Consider the following 20,783-nt stretch of genomic DNA (forward strand, 5'->3'; position numbering starts at 1 on the left):
CCGACAGATCTGCCTCCCACTCATTAGGGCACAGAATCAGATGTGAAATGTCAGAAATGACAGCTGAAGACAACAGTAACACTGCATAAAAAGCCTGCTTGCCAAGTTGAATGATGAGCTAGGATGCTAGATATTTTAAACAATGCCTTTTTACTGTCAGAGAGAACGGAGTCTACATCGACAAAGGTGCATTACCAACAAAATCCGAGAGACAAGTCGAGGAAGTTAGCAATGTCACAGACGAACAGTGAATTCGGGAGTTAAGACGGGATGTGGAAAGGTGTTGAGAGTTCATACAGGGGTCAATAATACCACACAAGCTAGAGTTATGGAGTTGTGTGGCAGCAGAGTAACACAGATATTTGCCTCGTATTAGATATGAGAAGTACTTTAAACAACAACTATATAAAACTGTAAAATTGTATTTTTTGACATGTAAACAGAAAAATTGAATAGTGGATATAAAAATATATATATTTATATAAAAATATATAATTTAATCCAAGTAATACTATCAGCATCAGTTTTCAAAAACACAGATTTTTTAAGGGAATTGTTCAATATTTTGGGGAACACACTAGATGAGAAGCTCATGGCCCTTCATGTAACTACAATGTGGAGACGTATAGCATAGTCTAGCATAAAGACAGAAAACAGGGGACCTGTTGGGATCTTTGGCTTACTGGTTCCTCCTGTTTCCAGTCCCAAGCTTCCAGCTTTATATTGAATGAACAAATATGAGAGCGGTATCCATCATTTCATTAAACTCTGGGCAGCAATGATAAGCATATTTCCCAAAATGGTGAACTATTCCTTTAAACCCCACCTAACAATGTTTACAGAGAAAGTTTTACATTAAGAAATATATCCCTACATTTCCTAGAAAGATATTGTGTAGGCAGAGAGATCTAAAGATCCAAATGTGTGAACATGAGACTGGAGTTAGCACCTACTGAAGCAGGTGGGTAGTAACAGACCTCCAAAAGTGATACTTAGAGACACGGATATTGTGGGCGACATACATGATTGTCCAAGCCTCGATCCTGGTGCAAGAAAACCTGCAAGGAACAAAGTAACACCATTACAGTGTGCTAACGTTGCCAGTAAGTTGGTTATTGGTCAGGTCTGTTGTGACTGTGGGTGGTTAGAGAGGCTGATTGCATTGTGGTGGTCTGCAGCCACAAAGTGCCTGAAAAGCTAGATCTCATATGTAATGTATTTTTGCCAGCCTGTCACCATGTTACATTGTTATACTAACATACAATAGGTGGCAAGTGGTAATATTAACCCAAAATAAACAGAAAAAATGAAGATTTGTCCTTTTTTCAATTTCTCATGAATTGAGATCCTGAGCTTTAAGGTGCTTTTGAAGATGAAAAAAAAGAATTATAACAGGAAGGGGAAAAGAGCTTGAGGCACTTTTATGTAAAGCAAGGTGATGAGGTACATTACACTCCTTTTAATTGGGCATGATTATGGTTAAAAATGAAGACCTGGAGGGGTCTTCATCAGGGCAGAGATAATATAAGACATATTAACGATTTATAGACAATTCCACCAATTGTAAATTACAGCTAGAAAAGAGCTAAATAACATGTAGCATCAATATTAAAAAGGGTTCTACAAATACGCCATATGTTTTACCCTTTTGTCTCTGAAAAATACAGAGAAGTGGGAAGCCTTTGTTGGAATCAGCCTCTCACCTGTGCTGCAGCAGTAAAGCTGCAATGCTGCTCACTGAGTGCAATCACATCAGTAGGGTGGCAAGGAAGTACACACAATTTGGAGTGGCCGATGATGGGCAGTGACCTTGAAAACTTCAGCAGGAGCCAACTTTTTTTCAGCCGACTTGCTGGCTGACCGTCCACACATTGTCCAAGTTCGTTGTTGCTGGGCTCTGTTGGGGGGGGAATGGGCTTTCATTGCCTTGTTCTTCATCTGGTTCCTCAAGGGCAGGAAATGGAGCAGGCGCTTTGATAGGACACAAAATGTTGGGCAAAGAGTTCCACAAAAATAAAAAGTCATAATGTAAGCATTGGGAAAGGACAGAGGAAAGGAAACACAGGAGAAACACACATGATAGGAAGAATGTGTCGAAGAATATTCAGTATTATTTAGACCAAGTTCTCATATCCTAAATATTCAGAGAGAGCAACACTCCTGTCAACTCCTGTCTGGATGCAATGAGTTCAGCTGAAGGACACTACAGTCGCTACATAACCAAGTGTTTATACTCCACCAATATCAATTAAATGGTAACAAAAGTTATTTAAAGGAATGGTTTGACATTTTGGGAAATACACTTATTCTCTTTCTTGCCTAGACTTGGATGAAGATTGAAACCACTCTCATGTCTGTCTGTTAAATGTAAAAGGAGGGGGGCAGCTATCCTGGCTCTGTCCAAAGGTAAGGTTTGTTTAATTAGTGCAAAACTTGAACTACAAAGACAACAATTTATGGTTTTACAAGTGGGTATGTGCAGGACTATTTCTTGGCCAGGTCCAGTGACTTCCTAGAATCTTGTCGCCATCGTTGCCGGGCAAGAAAGCAAAAAAGCACTAAAATGACAGGACACCACCAAATATGTCTTAGATGGTGGCACTACTGAGTATACCATTTTCATCTCCCTGTGTAATTGTGTTTCGTAATTAGGGTTGACTGTTTGCAGGAGCAATTCAGTCTCTGAATTGCTGATGAGCCATTTAGAGCCTACAGCGTCAGCCATCCCATTAGTGTCTTACTGAGACCATTAGAAATTATATTGTGAATTGGCTGTAAGCTCAAGTGTGTATAGAGTGTGTAGGTGATTATACAGCGCTGACAATAGGTGTGAATAGTATTTGTAATTCCAACAAAATTTCTGTGATGGGAAGTGGGCACTGGATAACTGCTTTGTTTTGTACACACTGTCACCCATTGCTCTCTTCTACAGATTTGTCATTGTCCTGCAATGGATGAGCCCTCAGAAGATGAAATTAAAAGGCAAATACAAAGTGTTTTGCCTGTAGATACATCCATTTGTATGACCAGGCTCCATGTAATTTAATTTAAATAACTAATTTTCTGCAGGTGGCCGCCTGGAATAAAAATGACATCATTGGCTCACTGTCCACGGCCATGCCTCGTTCGCTAGAGGACGCTGTGCATCACTATCTTGGTTGACGTAGGCCTGACGTACTAGGAAGTGTCTTGAAGACAACAAAACTGCAGCTGGCTAATCACCATTGAAGTGTTACGTGCTATGGCAATAACAGAAAAAATGCAACGAGGAATTTTCAGCAACATTTGAAACTCTTCCTCTAGAAACGCTGTGTTGTGACGATATAGCACCAAAAAGACCGAACAAGTAAGTCATGGCGCTGTCATTCCTATGCTAAGTCAATGTTTGTTTGGCTAACGCTAGTTAGCCTTACGTTACTACAAAATATTGACTAACGTTATTTAGTTCCTTAACGTTACTACTTACCGATACTGCCATTAAGCTATACGCTTGAACAACTCCCCTAGATTGTTGCTTAATTTTACAATCTGAGCCTGTTTACGCTCTGTTCTTATTTGTGTAACGTGAAATGTGTTACACTAATTTCGGTTATAAAAGCTGTTAATATAGAGCCGAGTTGTTTGCTGTGAATATACACAGCTACTTGGCAACACATCAGCTACACACCTTAAATTAACGGGAGTTGCTGGTAAATTCGGCATGTATATTATCAACCAAGTAGCAGTTGAATTGTCTTATTTAGCATTATACATAACGCTGTGTCTGATACGCCTCATCAGTTCATCAGCTCATCATAGTGAGCTATAGTGACGCGAAAATTAAAATAAAAAGAGACTTTTTACTGAAATAAAGTTTAAGTATATTATGTATGAATGCCGATTTCCCCAGGATACTATTAGTACTGCCATATGGTTTTGGGAAAGCTTTTTCCAGATGTATATTTTGCCATAAAGCAATTAAGCATGAAATTACCACTGGTTTCAAAGGAGTTTGGTGAAACCTTGTTTCTCAAAAACGACATTGTGGGGAAAGAGAAGTTGGATTTCGGTGCGTCAGCTGACTTCCCAAGTGAATCACTTTCAATTCCACTTAAAAGTAAAGCCCTAGATTTATTTAGTCTTGTACTATGTGAGCTGAAAACTGGTATTTATGATCATTACGCAATTATAAGTGGAAAATCAGATGGGAGACCTTTTGAATTGAAATAGATTCTACTTTTTGTTTGTTTTGGGGTTTTTTTTACCAAGAATTGACATGAAAATATTTTCACAATGTTGCCCTTTGCTAGAAGTATGAACTCAACTGTTGTTTTTTGTGTTCATGATGTAGGTTTATTATCATTCATACACTTGGGAAGACAGTGACGGTTCCAAGCCTCACAAATGTCTTCTGGCTGTCCACCCCAGTCGCCTGCTGTGGCAAAGTCAGAGGTAGCAGTGGAGGGAGAGTGCCCGCTGCTGGCTGCCACCTTTGCTTACTGGGACAACATCCTGGGTCCACGGGTGCGCCACATCTGGACACCAAAGGGAGCCCAATTGATGTTCCTCAGTGATGGAGAGGTCACATTTTTAGCCAACCATACACTCAATGGGGAGATTCTGCGTAGTGCTGAGTGTGGCGCTGTGGACGTGAAGTTCTTTGTCCTGGCAGAAAAGGGCGTTATCATCGTGTCTCTCATCTTCGATGGCGAGCTGAAGGGGGACAAGAACACATGTGCCTTGTCCATTATCCTGCCTCAGACAGAGCTGGCCTTCTACCTGCCCCTGCACACCATCTGTGTGGAGAGGCTAAAGCATGTTATCCGCAAGGGACGCATTTGGATGCAGAAGGTACCCTGCTCTTCCTGCTGATCCCTTGATTTCTTCTTCTTGGACATACGCTTAGTATCCACACAAGAGTAGGGAAGTTGTTACCCTTCATACCTTTAAACTGATCCAGCCTTAGTTGCTGATTTTAAAGGGGGTATTAAGTAATATATCACCTCTGTTTTACCCATTTGGGATTGCAACAACATTGGCAGAATAATAAAGTTGCAGTCTCTCGAGTCAGATGAGTAATTTAGCTAATTAGTTCTGAGGGCTCCTGCAGAGAAAGCCAGTGAGCAGGTAATAATACGGGTAGACAAAATAACGTGACACTCAACACTTGATGAAAAACGGCCTCAAAATAGATCTCCATTGCAGACATTGCTGTGAAAGCGGGTCTATTAGATTGAATGTCGACCAGTAGCATGCCTGTTCTGCATACGTTCATCACATCCCTGTTTGTCAGTTTTACCTTTTGAACGCAGTTTCTCTTCCAGACTGTTCCCCCTGACATGGTAAATATTTTAGTAGGTTTTTTATTTTGTATGGTACACCCACAGTTTGGCCTTTTTGGTTGTCCTTCCTGTTAGTCTTCTTGATTTGCTTTGAAAACATGTATGTATGTATGTATCAGAGGCCTGGTTGCAAGCTGACAAATACTGCTCACTGGCCTCAGGGCTTGGTATCGATCCTCAGTACTTTTTTGGCATTGACCAAAATGTATCTGTGTGTATCTTTACCACTAAGAAATTATTTTGCCTAGAGTTTAGATTGTATTTTATTTAGGCAAAAATCTTGTACAGCTGCTTTTTTTAACATTGAAGACATTTGACTTCTATGAAAATTTTTTTTTGCATATACACAAAACATAAACAAGCATTTTTGACATGGAGCCCTTTAATTTTTTTCAAACAAATTGTGACCAATATATGTACTGGTTGGGACATTTTACAGTTGAAAAATAAACTTCTCAGTGCTCTCCGGAAGACAAACTATGTAAAACTAAATATATCAACCCAGCCGATTCATCAGTCTAGCTCTAATGGGTTTTATTGAGTCCATACCCTGTATATCACTTTGCAAAATTCAGTAGTAACAGTAACCCTTTTTTCAGTTGTTTTTTCCAGCTTTCACAGCTTGTCTCAGCTGGGCCAACAGCTCCCTTTATTGTAAATAGAGGAAAATGCATTAAAATGCAGAACATGCCATTTGAAAGCCCCAAAATGAATGTCGTCTGTCCCCTCAGTCAACTGGCTTAAGTCGTTGTGCGATGCTTGAGTTAACTGTTTCCACTTTCCCTCAACTTCAGGGCTACAACATCATCTCAGTGCTGAGCTTGGAGATTGTCCCCATCATGGAGCTGTTGGCCTCTATGAAGACATACAGCGTGCCGGAAGATATAGATGTGAGCAACACACACATACACGCACATTATCTCGTCCTCTCGTAAACACTGTCGAATTTTCAGAGTTAATAGCTCTGTCATCTAAACACCACGGTGTCAGTGATTGAAGGAAAAGAAATAGATCTCTTTATTGAATACAATTGCATATGACTCCAACTCTCCAAGAGGTTTAAATGATCCAGGTCCTCCGCCTAGATTACCACCCAGTGTGATTTGACACATTTGTTCCCTTTTTAATATTCAAATGCATAAAAAAGCAGCACAAAGAAGCTCTCTAGAATCTTTCTTGCTGTGTCCTCCACTGTTACACGATGGTGTTTTTGCATCTTATATTCACCGCGGTGCCTGTAGATGTGCCCGTCAGCACTTTTGTGTTTGTTTGAGACCAATTTTAAAAATGACTCATTTGTTTCACTCCCGCTGAGTAGATAAAAGACACCGTGCTAAATGATGATGACATCGGGGACAGCTGCCACGAGGATTTCCTCCACAAGTAAGCACCCCGGTACAGGCAAATGGAGACAGATGATGAACAATGCCCATTTAACACCCATCAACCTTCCAATGATGAGTAATGGCTCTCCACTTAGCCGAAGTTTCCTCCAGAGAAGGGACGAAAGCTAAATCGCTGTTAGTGTTGAGAGTCCGAAAAGTCCATTCCGGCTATGAAGCTCCCAGTTGCTGAGAGTTGAGATTAGTTCAGTGTCCTGTGGAGATGACAAAGCATGTGTGCACTGGAAGTATATAATTTACTTGAATCTAAAGGATATTTATAGCTTTTTAATAAGAAGAGAATAGCAGAGTAGTTGTGTATTTGAGGTAATGCAAGATTAAAAGGCATCATTGTTATTTTTTGTGACCAATAAAATGATGAATTCAGATGTGAAATGGACTATTTAATTCCTAAGAATACATTCAAAAGGTCAAAATATGAACCAAACTACATAAAAATTTACAGTTAAGGCCCAGAGCCAGTTACTATCTTAATTCTTCTTATGTAAAACCTCATACATTTTCTCGGACCCAGTTCCTCTGTCTCAATCTAATAATCACAGCAATGCTAATGACGCTAATTGGCTCTAATTTGCATGTCTTTTGTCTCCGGGGTTCAGGGCCATCAGCTCTCATCTGCAGACTTGCGGCTGTTCGATAGTGGTTGGAAGCAACCCGGAGAAAGTAAATAAGGTAAATGTACCGGATTAGTGGCTGCACACAGACACATTTGTAATGCATCTACATAATTTAAAACGTTTTGAAGTGTTTGTGCTGTTGTTTTGAGTTTCTTTTTCAGTCTCTGTTACTGCTTGTGTCAGTATTTTGAATGTCTGTCTTGGCTGGGCAGCACAGTTACTGCTGCAACTGCTTCCAAAAAGATGGAGGTCACATGAGAAAGCATTTAAGCTACTCGGAATTAAAAGAAGACACGCTAACCAAGAAGGAAAGCCTATATTGCACAAGATATGTTTGTTCAAGAAATCTGCAGCAGAAAACAGCTACTAACATTTTACCCAGTGAATATCAAAGAGGTGCACAGCCTTCATTTGGAGTTTTATTGGCTTTAGGCCTGAACCAAGCACCAATTAAATCAAGACTTTTATTTGCATCTAACAACTGGCCTCAAGCCTAATGCCAGATTAGGGTCTACAATCAAAATGTATCTTCTTTAGCACATTTTGTGCTGAAATGTAGCTTCTTAAATAGATTCTTTGCTGGCAGTGTGCAGGAATCCAGCACACTTTTAATTTCTATCCATGTTTTCAAAAGGGAAACCTAATACAGCAGGGTAGCATAGATTCACAACCCTTATAATGGCAAATTGTTGCAGTTATTTCACGCTTTAGCAAAATATGGCCAAACCTGTTTTCCTTGCAATTGAACACACTGTGTGAAAGGGCTGAAATCGAGTTATTATTATTAATTTTTTTTTTTTTTACAGATTGTGCGGACTCTCTGCCTCTTCCTCACCCCGGCTGAGAGGAAGTGCTCTCGCCTCTGCAGGACTGACTCTTCCTTCAAATATGACACAGGCCTGTTCGTTCAGGGTCTGCTCAAGGTAGCCACCTCTTCCCTCTCATTACACAGTACAGTGTGATTTGAATTAGATCCTGGTTATTGTTCTGTTTTTCCTGCTTGTTTGATGTTGCCCGGTCTGTTGTTCCGACCTGAAATTGTTGCAATTAGACATTTTTATTACTACGCTGCATACGATTCAGAAGTTTTAAAACACGCAGCTTATTTGTGTTGTCTTCATAGGGTTTTTATTTTTAATCATCCAACTGTGGTGTGCAAATTAAGAAATTGACATCGTTCCAAATGTTTCTTCTTCTTCTACTCACAGTTTTCTACATTACAATTACTTAGTGTCAAGTGTAGAACTGAGAATTTTGAGAACGTCAGCAAAGTTTTAGAGAAGTGGCCATATTGTTTACTGCTGTTTTGCGAGGCTTAACGATACAGATGGCTCTTTATGTCAACGAGAACAGAATGAGAACTGCATAAGAAGCAGTAGAAAACTTAGTTCAACCATAAAGAGTCGGTATGGTACACACCGGCTGCTCCTGCAGGATCATCTCATAGATCTCCACAGAAAATGCACAAAACAAAAGAAACTGAATTAGAAGCTACTTGCTTGTAAAAAGTGAAATTATTTACGTTCATTCTTTGTTTATGTATGGTGTTTTGTTTATATATGCAGGTCAGTAGTTCTAATAAATAATTTAACTTTTTCCAAGCAAGGAGCTTCCTACTGTTTCTTCTTATAGAATACAGCTCTGTGCTCTCACAATATTAAACATCTTCTTACACATCAAATAAAAACCAGTCAGACCAGGTCGTGAGACTACCTGAGGGTTGACAGGTTGTCATATGGACTTTCCCCTTTCTTTTTTTTTCTTCATTCCCAGGACTCCACGGGCAGCTTCGTCCTGCCCTTCCGCCAGGTGCTCTACTCGCCTTACCCGACCACGCACATCGACGTCGACATCAACACAGTCAAGCAGATGCCGCCGTGCCACGAGCACACGTACAACCAGCGGCGCTACATGCGGTCGGAGCTAAGTGCACTCTGGAAGACAGACAGCGAGGAGGACATCCCCCCCGACACAGTCTTTCACACCGATGAAACCTTCACACCCGACCTGTAAGCCACACACACACACACACACACACACACTATATGTTGTATTTGTGGGTTACATGGAAGTTCTACATGTTTAATACACTTTTATTTGCTTTGTTTTAGAGAATTCCTCTCACATTAACCACAATGCCTATTTCCTTAGGAATATATTTCAAGACGTCATGCACAAAGACTCTTTGGTGAAGTCGTTTATAGACGAGGTAAGAATATAGCAACACTACGCCCTATTATTCTTTATTGTTTCAATGAAAAGAGGAAAAAAAGCAAGTCAGAAGAAACAAGAAAAGGAGAAAGTAAACCCTGCAACATATAGACAAAAATAGTAACGGAACATAATAAAAACCACAACAACAACATTCTTATTATTTTCATAATAAAGATATCAATAAATAAATGTACTCTCTAACATTGTCCTCTCAGGCCTGCTGTGCTCTGTGAGAGGAATGTAAATGATTCTTCTACACCAAGTTGAAGCACATTAGAGCTCAGCATTGTTTAAGCCATTAACACGCACCCCCTTCTTATCACACAAGCCTGGAAATGAATAAATAAAACAGTTACTGTTCACGATCCTCTGAAAGGTAACTCTGTGGAGTTTACTCTTAAAAAGTCAGAATTGGTCAAAGTGAGTCTGAACTAAACTTACAGAGAGCAAGAATATGATGAAAATGTACGTAGTTATATTCTGTTCGGTTTGTGTGCATTCCTATTACAAAATGTTGTTGCAGTGATATTAAGCTCGTAAATGGTTTACTCAGAAAGACTCATAAGGCTGTCTGCTTTCAAATGATGTCACTGCAGTGGAAGTGAATCTGGTACTTTTTGGCGTTTTTGGCTACCTGTTGCTGTTTATGGCCATGCCTTTTATCTGGCTGTAGCAAATACTTGAATGATGTGCTCCCACCTCGCTGGTATGATCTCTAGAGTCCATGGATACAAAACAGCACAATTTATTCCCAAGGGTCACAACCCATCACCCATTTCCACAAAAGTGCTCCCAGAGTCGTGGCGAGTATTTTTACATGACAACCGCAATATGTTTGTTTCTCAAGGTTAGCACGAAGGAAAGGGGGGAGTGTATTAGTCCAACCTTTTCCAGCAGAGCCGTAGCCTGGACTACTAATTGACATCCTGTGTCGTACCCAGGTGTTCATGCTGAAGCCAGGCCTGTCCCTGCGGAGCACCTATCTGGCCCAGTTCCTGCTGCTGCTCCACAGGAAGGCCCTCACACTGCTCAAGTACATCGAGGACGAGACGTAAGAGCTGCCACTAAAAGACTTTAATTCAAATAACAAAAAGGACTATTGTGTGGAAATAGACACAATCACACATCAGCTGATAAGTCATTTGCTTTCTACCATTTTTCTTGTGCTGTCACTTTGCACTGCAGCTGCTGACTTTGTGCCCCACTGCCCCCCCACAATACACAGCCAGAAATACCCAAAGCCTTGTAGTCTGTGTCAAACACCACTAGATGGACAGCGGGGCGGCGGGAGGGGAACACACAGGTGCGGGGAGATCCCACACCCTCAGGGATCTAAACCACCACAATGTTTTGGACGCAGAGGGAGGGGGGCACTTAAATCAAGATGAAGAGCAGTATGTTGAGAAACACACAGAGGGGAATATGCAGGCTACTTTTTGCAGAAGAAGTAGTGCAAAGAACACAGGCACCATGACGCTGAGCAGTAGAAAAACCTTATATGATCAAGTGAGTCGTCCTTCACCCTGATCTGAACAAGCTGACAAGCAGTGACTGAGAAACTTCAGCTGCTGGGTGTTTAGGTGCAGTCTGAAGATACTTGCAAAAGGTAATTAAAAAGACATTCTACAAGATCACATTTTTCCATTGTTGAGGTGTCCTGTCCTGACTGTAGTGGAATCATTTACAATCACTTTGATACTCCAAGGACTTAAGACTTTATTCTTCCCAGAACAGAAAATATGCAACGCTTTTTCATTTCTGTATTTCTGTATCCACAGTTGTGTGTGTGTGTTTGTGTGTGTGTTTGTGTGTGTGTGTGTGTGTGTGTGTGAGAGCACGTTTCCAGCCAACAGTGTGTCTGTCCCCCCTGTGAGCCTGGAAAGATGATGAGATGACATATTTTTGTAGTAACCTAACGGCAACAGCCATTATTCTACTTTCATGATCTGCCTCTCCCTCTTGTTTCACCACAATAGCAGCCATGTCCTCACACGTCAACGTTACGACATGCTTTTATCTGATTGTTAAATCAGGGTGATGTCAGCACTTTCCTGTCTGGTGGAAGAAGTGGAATATATTAATATTCCCCTCTTTCGTTTTCGCCCTTCAAAAGGCACACGCCTCATAATGTATATGCATGTGGCGAGGAGCACAAAAAGTCTGTCTTTCAGTTCAGAAAAGGATTTTCCTATTTGATAGTTGCGCAGAAAAAAAGTCACGAGGACGCTGAAGACGTGCACCATTGCAGACCTTTAGTAGTTAGGGGCCTTTGTGCATAAAATATTACACCAAACATGAATAGACAACAAGTTATACATTCAGTGGGGGAAAGACTGTGAAGTGTAGCATCCTTGGTACCACTGAAGTCATGCAAAGCAGTATTATTCATGTAATGGTGCTAGAATTATTGGCTAAAAATGAATCCACAACAATTGTGATAATCAAGCAAAAAGGCTTAATATTTGATCATTTTGGCTTTGTATTTGATTGTAAATGTAGTCTGGCAATTTGAAGATGTTAACTTGGGCTCTTTTTCTTACATTTTATATCTTAAATGAATAATCAAAAACATAATCAACAGATTAGTCAATGATAACAAATTATTCGTTAGTTGCGGCCCTAGTTTGTATATACCGAAAGATACCTTAAATGACATGAACAAAATATAGCGTGGTTGATGGTGAGTGATGGTGGTGATTGGTGTTGGGAGTCTGGTGCGGGGTGAGAGATGACCCCCCCCCCCTTCATCATCATCATCGAAACACTAAATGATGTTTTTATGATCAACATTTGATCACTGACAAGAAATGCTAATTTCTCTGGAACCTCCTCGGGCACAGAAATGAGACTGTACGCCAGGGTTGCAAGGTGACCTGGCAGCTTTCGATGGCCTCGCACCAGACTCTGCATTACTGCCTCTCTCATTTAGGCAGTTACCAGAATATCCACTAAACGATGAAACAAGTTAGAAAACAGTACAGTCGCTTTACACTCCACTAAATCCATGGAATTGCCCTCCTCTGTGGGGACCTTCTTCAGTTCCTTGTAAAGGAAATAATTGTCTCTCTTGTCACGCTCTAGTCCCATCAGGGTTACAGTGACCACCTTCTGGTGCCGCTCCAGAAGCCCCTTCTTAAGCCCCAACAATTCATCTGAGACACTGCAGCCCACCGTGTCTTCAGCTTTGCCCAATTTTTTTTCATGCCACCCTCCCTGTGGCGACCTCGTCGTCGCTCCATCTGGGCGTGACTCAGCTCCTTCTGTGCTCCCCGACAGTGGACTGACCTTCCCACTCCTTTTTAGGACAGCAGTCGCTCCATGATTTGGCTTTTCACTTGTTTACAAAAGACATTTGAGGACTTATGCAAACGCTTCTCTATTGTGCGCAAGTATTTGTTGATGACTCTCAGAAACATTGAATTCACATAAAATGTAAATATAAATCCTCATCAGTAGCCTGGCTATGAGAAACATTACGTAGCCAGTGATCTATTTTGAAATTGTTAGACTTTTTGAGATCATTTACACTCAAAGTGAACTCCACAGTACAAACTAGATGACACAGCATCACATGAGACGCTGGGCTTGCTGAAAGTTCGTGCATTGTTGCATCAGTAAATGCAAATAAGTCTGCATGCACAAAGAATGCTAATATACCAAATATTATACTCACACAAGAAAAGCAGTGTTGGTTTTGTGTCATCTTATCAAAAATGTAATTATTCTAAAGCTGACTAATTAATAGTTTTCTATTAACAATGAACTCTGCGGTTCCCTTTAGCGTCTTTCAGCTTGTTGTTTTGAGTCTACAGCCCACAACTGAACTGTTTTTCATTCACTCTCACAGCTCTCATTAGCATCGTTTCCAGCTGCAACAGGCTGTTTTTAGTGGGGGAAAAAACTCAGATAAAACCAGTGTACACTTCCTGCTCTGCACCAAACAGCAGACAAGCACAGTTAGCGACTCGCTGGTGAACAGAGTGGAGCGTTTAGCAGCTAAAGAGCCAGATATTTCCCTCAGGAGTTGGCGGGGACCAAAAACAGAGCTAAAAAGGAGAGTGAATATATGACTTACATTTATCAGGCGGCCAGAAACACAACTCCAAATGAATGTTAATGTTGCTCCGTATCTGCTGGATGTGCAAAAAAAACCCACCTACATTTAAAACCTCCTGGTCTCCAGAGGAAGTGGTTGTGGAGCTCTAATCTTATGAAAGATTTACTCTTAAACGGCAGTTAACTCCCAAGAGTGGATGCACAGTTTAAAGTTCACAAAGAGGAGATTTCTTTAAAGTATGCTATGCTTATACATATTTAAGAAATTCAGGAGGAAAAGAAAATAGAGAAACGGCACGAGATAGGTGTTTTACTTTATAACCAACACATCAGATATGTGTTGAGGGAGGGCACAGAGTGAAGAAAATGGCAGATATGCACAAGGGATCACAATTCCACTGGGCACCATGACAGCTGCATGTTCAACTGTAGATCATAAAAAGGAACACAATGCTGTAATATATTCATTCATATGAAATATAATACAGACCTTCAGTTGATTTTTTTGGGGTGACTAGATATTGCGTTACAACATTACTTTGATTGCATTTTTCCTCCCATGTCTAATTGCTTAGAATGGTTCCAGAGATGTTATTTTGACTTCCATTTGTTCCCATAAATAGTAAATGCCTGAATATATCACAACTACACAAGCCAAACCATTATTTGTGCGCTCGTGCGAAAGCATAAAAGCTTTGTTTATGGTGTTGCTAACAGCCTGAGGTCTAAGGGCATGCTATTTTACAGGTGCCTTGACAAGATTGTTTATGCTCAGTTGCCATCCTGTAGCAGCATACATAATTCATGGTGGCGTGGTATTCCTGTGCACAGCTGCAACCCAACTAGATGCTAATGCAAACTTGCAAACCCTCTTGACTTACACTACAATGTCTCTCCGCCTCCCTTCACAGGCAAAAAGGGAAGAAGCCGTTTCGATCCTTGCGCAATTTAAAGACGGACCTGGATCTGGCGGTGGAAGGAGACCTGTACATTGTGATGGCCTTGGCAGAGAAGCTGAGGGCAGGACTGCACTCGTTTGTGTTTGGGAAGCCATTCTTCACCAGCATGCAGGAACGAGACGTGCTCATGAGCTTTTGACCCTACACCTGCACTTTATGTATCGGACGGTTAATGGAAAACATTTGGTTATATTGTTTTATTGTTACGTGAATGCATGCACGTGTACTTGAGACGAGACGACCGTTAGCCTGAATATTTGTTTCTGCTTTGCTGAAATGATCGATACGAGGCATGATTTCAAAAACTTAATGTTACTGCTGTTATGAGCCATTAGAATTAAGGTTTTGATATATTGCCTTGATCAACTGTAAGCATAATGTGAGTTAAATGTTTTTAGAAGATTTAAATTATTCTCTGCGGGATGAATTATTCCATGCCAATTGTTCCATGCCTTCTGTTAATAAAAGGGTCTGTATTCATTTATGGTGTTAAAATTGGCTGAGGTGCCCACCAGGACAATTGCAATTTAATTAGAAATTATATTTATTAAAACATGAGTTATTAGTTTCTTCACTGCCTGTGTTACACGACACCCTCAGTTGGCCTTTGAACCTTTTGAACTTGTGGATTGCCTTTTTGTTTTCCAATTTCAGTTACTGAACCCGTGTGCTGAATGTGAATGGTCATTACGACATTACAAATTACATTACAACAGTTGTGAATAATGAAGCACAGGAATTTCATTAAAGACAAAGACAAAGCACTGTACATGAAATCTTATCACAATCCCTCCTGACAAAGCAGATCTGTGTGTGTTGCAGACAGTGAGTTTCTTTTTATGATTTTTACTCCCAAAGCAACAACCCAGCTATTTACTGTTAGGATTATCCATCTCTACTGCAAACATACATTTGCTTTGTTCTTAAAGTCAATCAAACTAGTTTGTGTGCTTTTGAGTTTTGCTTCCAAAAATGCTCATTGTTTTGACATTGTTATATATTGAGTTGATAATGTGCCATTCTCCATTTTCCCTGTATTTACATATCATTTTGAATGCAGAACATTTGTTCCCGCTTGAGAAAGACAGACCATGTTTAGCAGAAATGCAACAAATGCCATAAATGTCTTCAAAATGTTGTAATAATCCATCTGCTGCATTATGAGCAATTTCAGTGAATAAGTGAAAACTTTGACCAGCTGGTGGCACTAAGAGGAAAAGTCAGTGGTTCGCCAACGTTTCTAGAATTAATCTTTTGGGCACCATGAATGTCTGTACAGAATTGCTTGGCAGTCCATCCAGGAGTTGTAGAAATATTTCAGTGTGGACCAAAGTGGTGGACTGACCAACAGACTGATATCCCTTGAGCCACCCCGCTACCGTGGCACATGAAGTAATCCGTTTAAGAATAAAGTATGATTTGAGACGAGAGGAACAAATGATGTAAAAGTTGGCCAGCTCAAGCTCCTCAAACAGCAAGTTCCAAAGCTGAAGGGGGCCATGATAACAAATCATCCATTCACCGTCAGACATCAGGCTAAGCTCTGACTCCATGAGGTTAAAAAGCTCTTAGATGTGTTCAGGGACCACGAGTCGTGCCTTGAAAGTTAAATCAGTGAAATACCAGAAATTGTTCTAGGCACAACGGGCACGATGGAGCAGGGTAAAACACGAGCAAATGAATACTGTTTTTTAGTTCAGCATTAGGAACGCTGGCCCCCTGTAACTGGAACTTATGTGCGCCCTCTCTAGCTTGGCCCTCAGAACCACCACCTACTTATACAGCACTGCTGACGGAAAGAGAAATCTTACTCAAACATCACTCTCTGATTTCTACTGGCAAGCTCAAATTTGGCTGACCAACTACCACTTGACAAGGTTAATGGAACCGAGTGTGCCAAATGTGCTTTATATTTTTTTTTCCTGTCCTGCAGAAAGTTTTTTATACATTCAGTACTTAATGTCTTGATGTAAAGTAGTTGTGTAAATCAAGTTACGACAATCTGGCAAAGTGTTGTGTGTGCGTCACGGTGGAAATAGCAAGTGGAGGTATGCAGTATGCAGTGAAAGGGGCATCGTGCCTACATTAACCCTGACAACACAGCATGCATCAGGTCAATCTATGAGATCCACACCACCAGGCCCATTTGGGAGCTATATCTCTGACTAACCTTTCAAGGTGTGGTTGGATAACATTAAATAGCCTTATAATGAGATTGGTCTGTGGGGGTCAGACAGTATTAAAATTGAAAAGAATATAGTGAAACAGTGGATTTATCAGTGAGGCAGAAATAATAAGTAACTTTAACTGAGGCAGTTCATGAACAGTGAAGTCCTTCACAATCTAACTGCGGTTTCTCTGTGATGTATCCATAAATGATGGCATCTGTGAGGAAACTGCTTTCTCTAAACCACTGGATGAAAAAAAGGCTGCTTGAGGATTGTAGTCTCTATAATTGCCTGGAGCAAGAAAATGATAATTAGGTGTCCTCTAGAGGGCCTTGAACTGTTGCATATTCAAAACAGGAGGGGAATGAACCAAAAGTGAAGGCGCTGTTAATTACTAATAGACTATCTGTAGTGACTGTACCAAGGACCTCCTTCAGGAATTTAGTTGAAAAAACATTCACAAGACAGGAAAAAGAATTCATGTGAGAAATGGTTTCTTTTAAAGCCGCAGCCAAAATAGGTTGGTCTTGAGGGGAAGCCTTGATTGGCAGGGAAAAGCTTTGAGCCGAATGTTTGGCACCTTTTCAGCAAAATGACTCCTACGTGTTCTTTGGGGAGGCTTTGTTGTTGTGACTGGAGGAGGGCACGGCAACAGCCTCTTACATTAAACAGTACCCTAGAGTTCTGGCAGTTCTTAGAGATAACAAAGAAGTTGATATTGTAACCTTAACTGTTTCTGGTGCTTTAACATTAGATTGCTTTTGAATAGAGCAGGAAATCAAATGGTCTCTTGCCTTCTTTCCTCTTCCTCTTGAGTTTCCAGCTACTTTAAGAGTCCAACCACTTTACCAACTAATTTGTGTTAAGTTGAGCATTTTAGGAGTATAGACGCAACTATTCACAGAATCTATTATCCATTTGAGCCATTCCCACAAACAAATGAATAAACAAAGAAGAGTTTCAAAAATAACTCCCATGTTGGCAAACATATTTAAGTATTTAGACTGACTCTAGGGATGGCAATGTTTGTTGGTTAGTTGGTCCACCACTTTGGTCCAGACTGAAATATTTCTAACTATTGGATGGATTGCCATGCAATTTTGACATTAATGGTCCCCAGAGGATGAATCCTACTGACTTTGATGACTCCCTGATTTATCCTCTAATGAAAGTTTTCACATTCACTTCAACACCTACATCAGCATCAACATTCATGGTTCCTAGAGGATGAATCCTTCTGACTCTAGTGATCCCTTGACTGTTCTTGTAGCACCGCCGTGAGGTTGACATATTTGGTTTTGAGTGAAATGTCTCAACAACTATTGCATGAATTGCCATGAAATTTGGTACAGACATTCACATCCCCCTCAGAATGAATTCTAATAAACTTGATCCCCTGGCTTTTCATCTAGTGCTATGATCAGTTCAAATTTTTCATTGGCAGCAAAATACATGTGTCAGCAAACTACATGTATCTTTACAAATACAGCAAATAGTCTCATTCTTGTATCAATGGAATACTTTTCTGTTACAATTCCCTTGGATAAGCTATATTTGGGGATGCAATGTCAGTGGACAGTCCATTTTTAATTTCTAACCTACCAACTACAACTACCATGCTAATGACTCCGCAGACTTTATTACCCTACTGGCCAGATGCTGTTTTTTTTTTTTTACTGCAATAAATTGAGATACAAATCAGCAACCCCTCTGTATCATATTCACTGAATAAGGGAAATATTTCAGCTTGGTACCTTAAAATAATATGGTCCACATTGAATATTGAATCCCCTTCAGCTTATGCAGAAAAGGATTTGATCTACAATATTAATGAGAAGTAATCTCTTTGCTATATGCTTTTAGTTTAACACTAGGAAAGATCACAGGCTGATAAACCACCTTTCTTTATTTTTAATTGTGTCTTTAAATGTGCTTTCTTTTATTTTCAACTGCATATAATTTGTTTTAATGAATTTTTATACGGCTTTGGTCATTATGCTCTGGGAAACTTTAATAAACAGATAATTAAAAAAATAAACATGTAGGCAAATGGCAGAGAATATTTTACATTACGTCTGAATCCTGTTGATCCTGCTGTGGGTTCAACAAAACTGTACCAATACAGCATAAAAACACTCCCACTACTATAAAAACATTCATGTTGATAGGTAGAAAAATACTGTGTGTCAACTGTGTGTGGCCTCGCTCACGCGTTCCTCTAATTGGTCAGTCTCTGACTTGCCATTTTTCCTATTGGTCAATTTTGTGACTGCTCTCGACAGAACAGGAAGAGATGTTAACTGGCAGTCTGCCAGGTAAATATTCAACAGAGGATGCTAGCTGTGCCCATGTCCGACACGACGAAAGGACAGCAACTCCTGAATAACCGGAGCAAAGATGAAACCACATGCTTTATCGAGGATATTAAGGTATTTTACTATCGCCAAGTGACTTGTTTTCACAGTTTGAGGAAGGAGAAGTTACAGGGTGCGGCCTGCTGTCATTAGCTTGCTTGCTAACCTCTGTGCTAACGTTATGATATTTAGCGGTTAGCTTAATAACTGCATTATCCACAAGCTAAGAGGCTAAGAGACTATCTGGCTGTACTTGACGGGTCAGCAGCCTCTTGCCTAACGTTACACACGCCAAAAAAGGGGAAACACTTTAGGCAACAGTTCGTGTTTGTTTCCAGTGCTGAGGATAATGCCCAGGAAATGACTAAAGAGCTGGGATTAGCTAGCTAGGTGTAACGTTATGGTTAGTGTCAGGTATGGCTCTGGGTTCCAGATTACATCTGAAGTCAAGTGAATTGTTAATTTAGCAATCGGTTTACACCTGGCCACGGTTAATTTCACATAGCGCTATATCAAGACAGAAAACCATGTCGATGATAGCTCTTAGTTACCAGTTCAATATGTAAACAAAGCTAAAGACAGTCAAGTACCCTCGGTAAGTTACTGTTCTCTTTTCTCTTGTCATCCTCATTATCTTGTTTAACGTTAAGCAACATATAACACCCAAACAGCACTGAAAGTTATTTGAATTAATTGTTAGGCGCAGTGAGCGTGATTAAATCTACCAAACATCTCTGGTATAGACTAGAATTGACTTCTAGTCCATCCATTCAGTTCTGCCATGTTGCTCTGAAAATGAATATACCTAGAACGACAGCACTACATGTCTTGATAGTTAGTTTGTGTACCTGTTAAATGTTTTGTGATCAGGTATTTATACAGTGGTTGCCAGACTCCCAAGTAAAATTGATTATCTTTTTACATGATCCAAGAGTGACTGTTCAGATGTATGTTTCACTGTCCCCTACTATGTCTGCAACGATAACAGAAAAAGTTATTTCCCAAAAACCATCCTCATCTAGATTTGTTGACAGGTGCAGTGTTTGGTCTGATGTGTATGGTATCTATTTTGATGGTTGATAACAAAAAATTTTTTTGGGAACAGCTGTGGTAGCTAACTAAATATGAATTGGTAGTTGTGTTAGCTGACAGAATTACCCTCCTCCTCCACTCCCACTAAATCAAAACTGAAAACACTCAGGTTACAGGTAGCTGTGATGAGTCATTGACAACATTGATATTCAGTGCTCACCCTACCTGAGTTATGAGGTAACTCAGGTAGGGTGTTCTTCAAAACTTGAACTTGCCTTACAGGAATATCCACGCTGTGATCGACAGTTAGGTAGTGTATAAGAGATGCACACACACACACAAGCATGCATACATCAGGTAACACTAGTTCTTTTAAAAAAAGTTGACCATCTAAATGAGTGTTGACATAGTAAACAAACCCAACAACCACAGCCAGAATTGGATTAGCATCGGGCAGGTAGCTCGTGTCAAGTCCCCTGTGAGATCCAGATCTTCTGTAAAATTACAGGATGTCAAATTTAACAGACATTTTGTTTCTTAAAATGTTGTATCTTTAAAAAAGACACATTTAGAAACAGTGTTCTGGTGCTGCATTTGGTTACATCTCAGTGGTTTTGCAGCCAACGTCATTTAAGGTGGATTAGATGAGGATTTGTGTT

At 40.3% G+C, this 20,783-nt stretch overlaps 1 protein-coding gene across 2 annotated transcripts; it reads left to right on the forward strand.

Moving 5' to 3' along the window:
• The first annotated feature begins 4,383 nt into the window (after positions 1-4,383).
• c9orf72 (C9orf72-SMCR8 complex subunit) lies at positions 4,384-15,569 on the forward strand. 2 transcript variants are annotated; one of them, XM_070920581.1, is made up of 9 exons: positions 4,384-4,830; positions 6,116-6,211; positions 6,640-6,704; positions 7,324-7,396; positions 8,148-8,264; positions 9,115-9,350; positions 9,493-9,550; positions 10,497-10,606; positions 14,523-15,569. In XM_070920581.1, the coding sequence occupies exons 1-9, from the start codon at positions 4,384-4,386 to the stop codon at positions 14,707-14,709; spliced, it is 1,389 nt and encodes a 462-aa protein (XP_070776682.1). In that variant the 3' UTR covers positions 14,710-15,569. The 2 variants fall into 2 exon arrangements, with proteins under 2 accessions (XP_070776682.1, XP_070776683.1); XM_070920582.1 differs by lacking the exons at positions 10,497-10,606; positions 14,523-15,569 and adding an exon at positions 10,403-10,492.
• The last annotated feature ends 5,214 nt before the right edge of the window (positions 15,570-20,783 follow it).

The sequence above is a fragment of the Enoplosus armatus genome, chromosome 15 (genome assembly GCF_043641665.1).
Source record: "Enoplosus armatus isolate fEnoArm2 chromosome 15, fEnoArm2.hap1, whole genome shotgun sequence".
In the NCBI taxonomy this organism is placed as follows: domain Eukaryota; kingdom Metazoa; phylum Chordata; class Actinopteri; order Centrarchiformes; family Enoplosidae; genus Enoplosus; species Enoplosus armatus.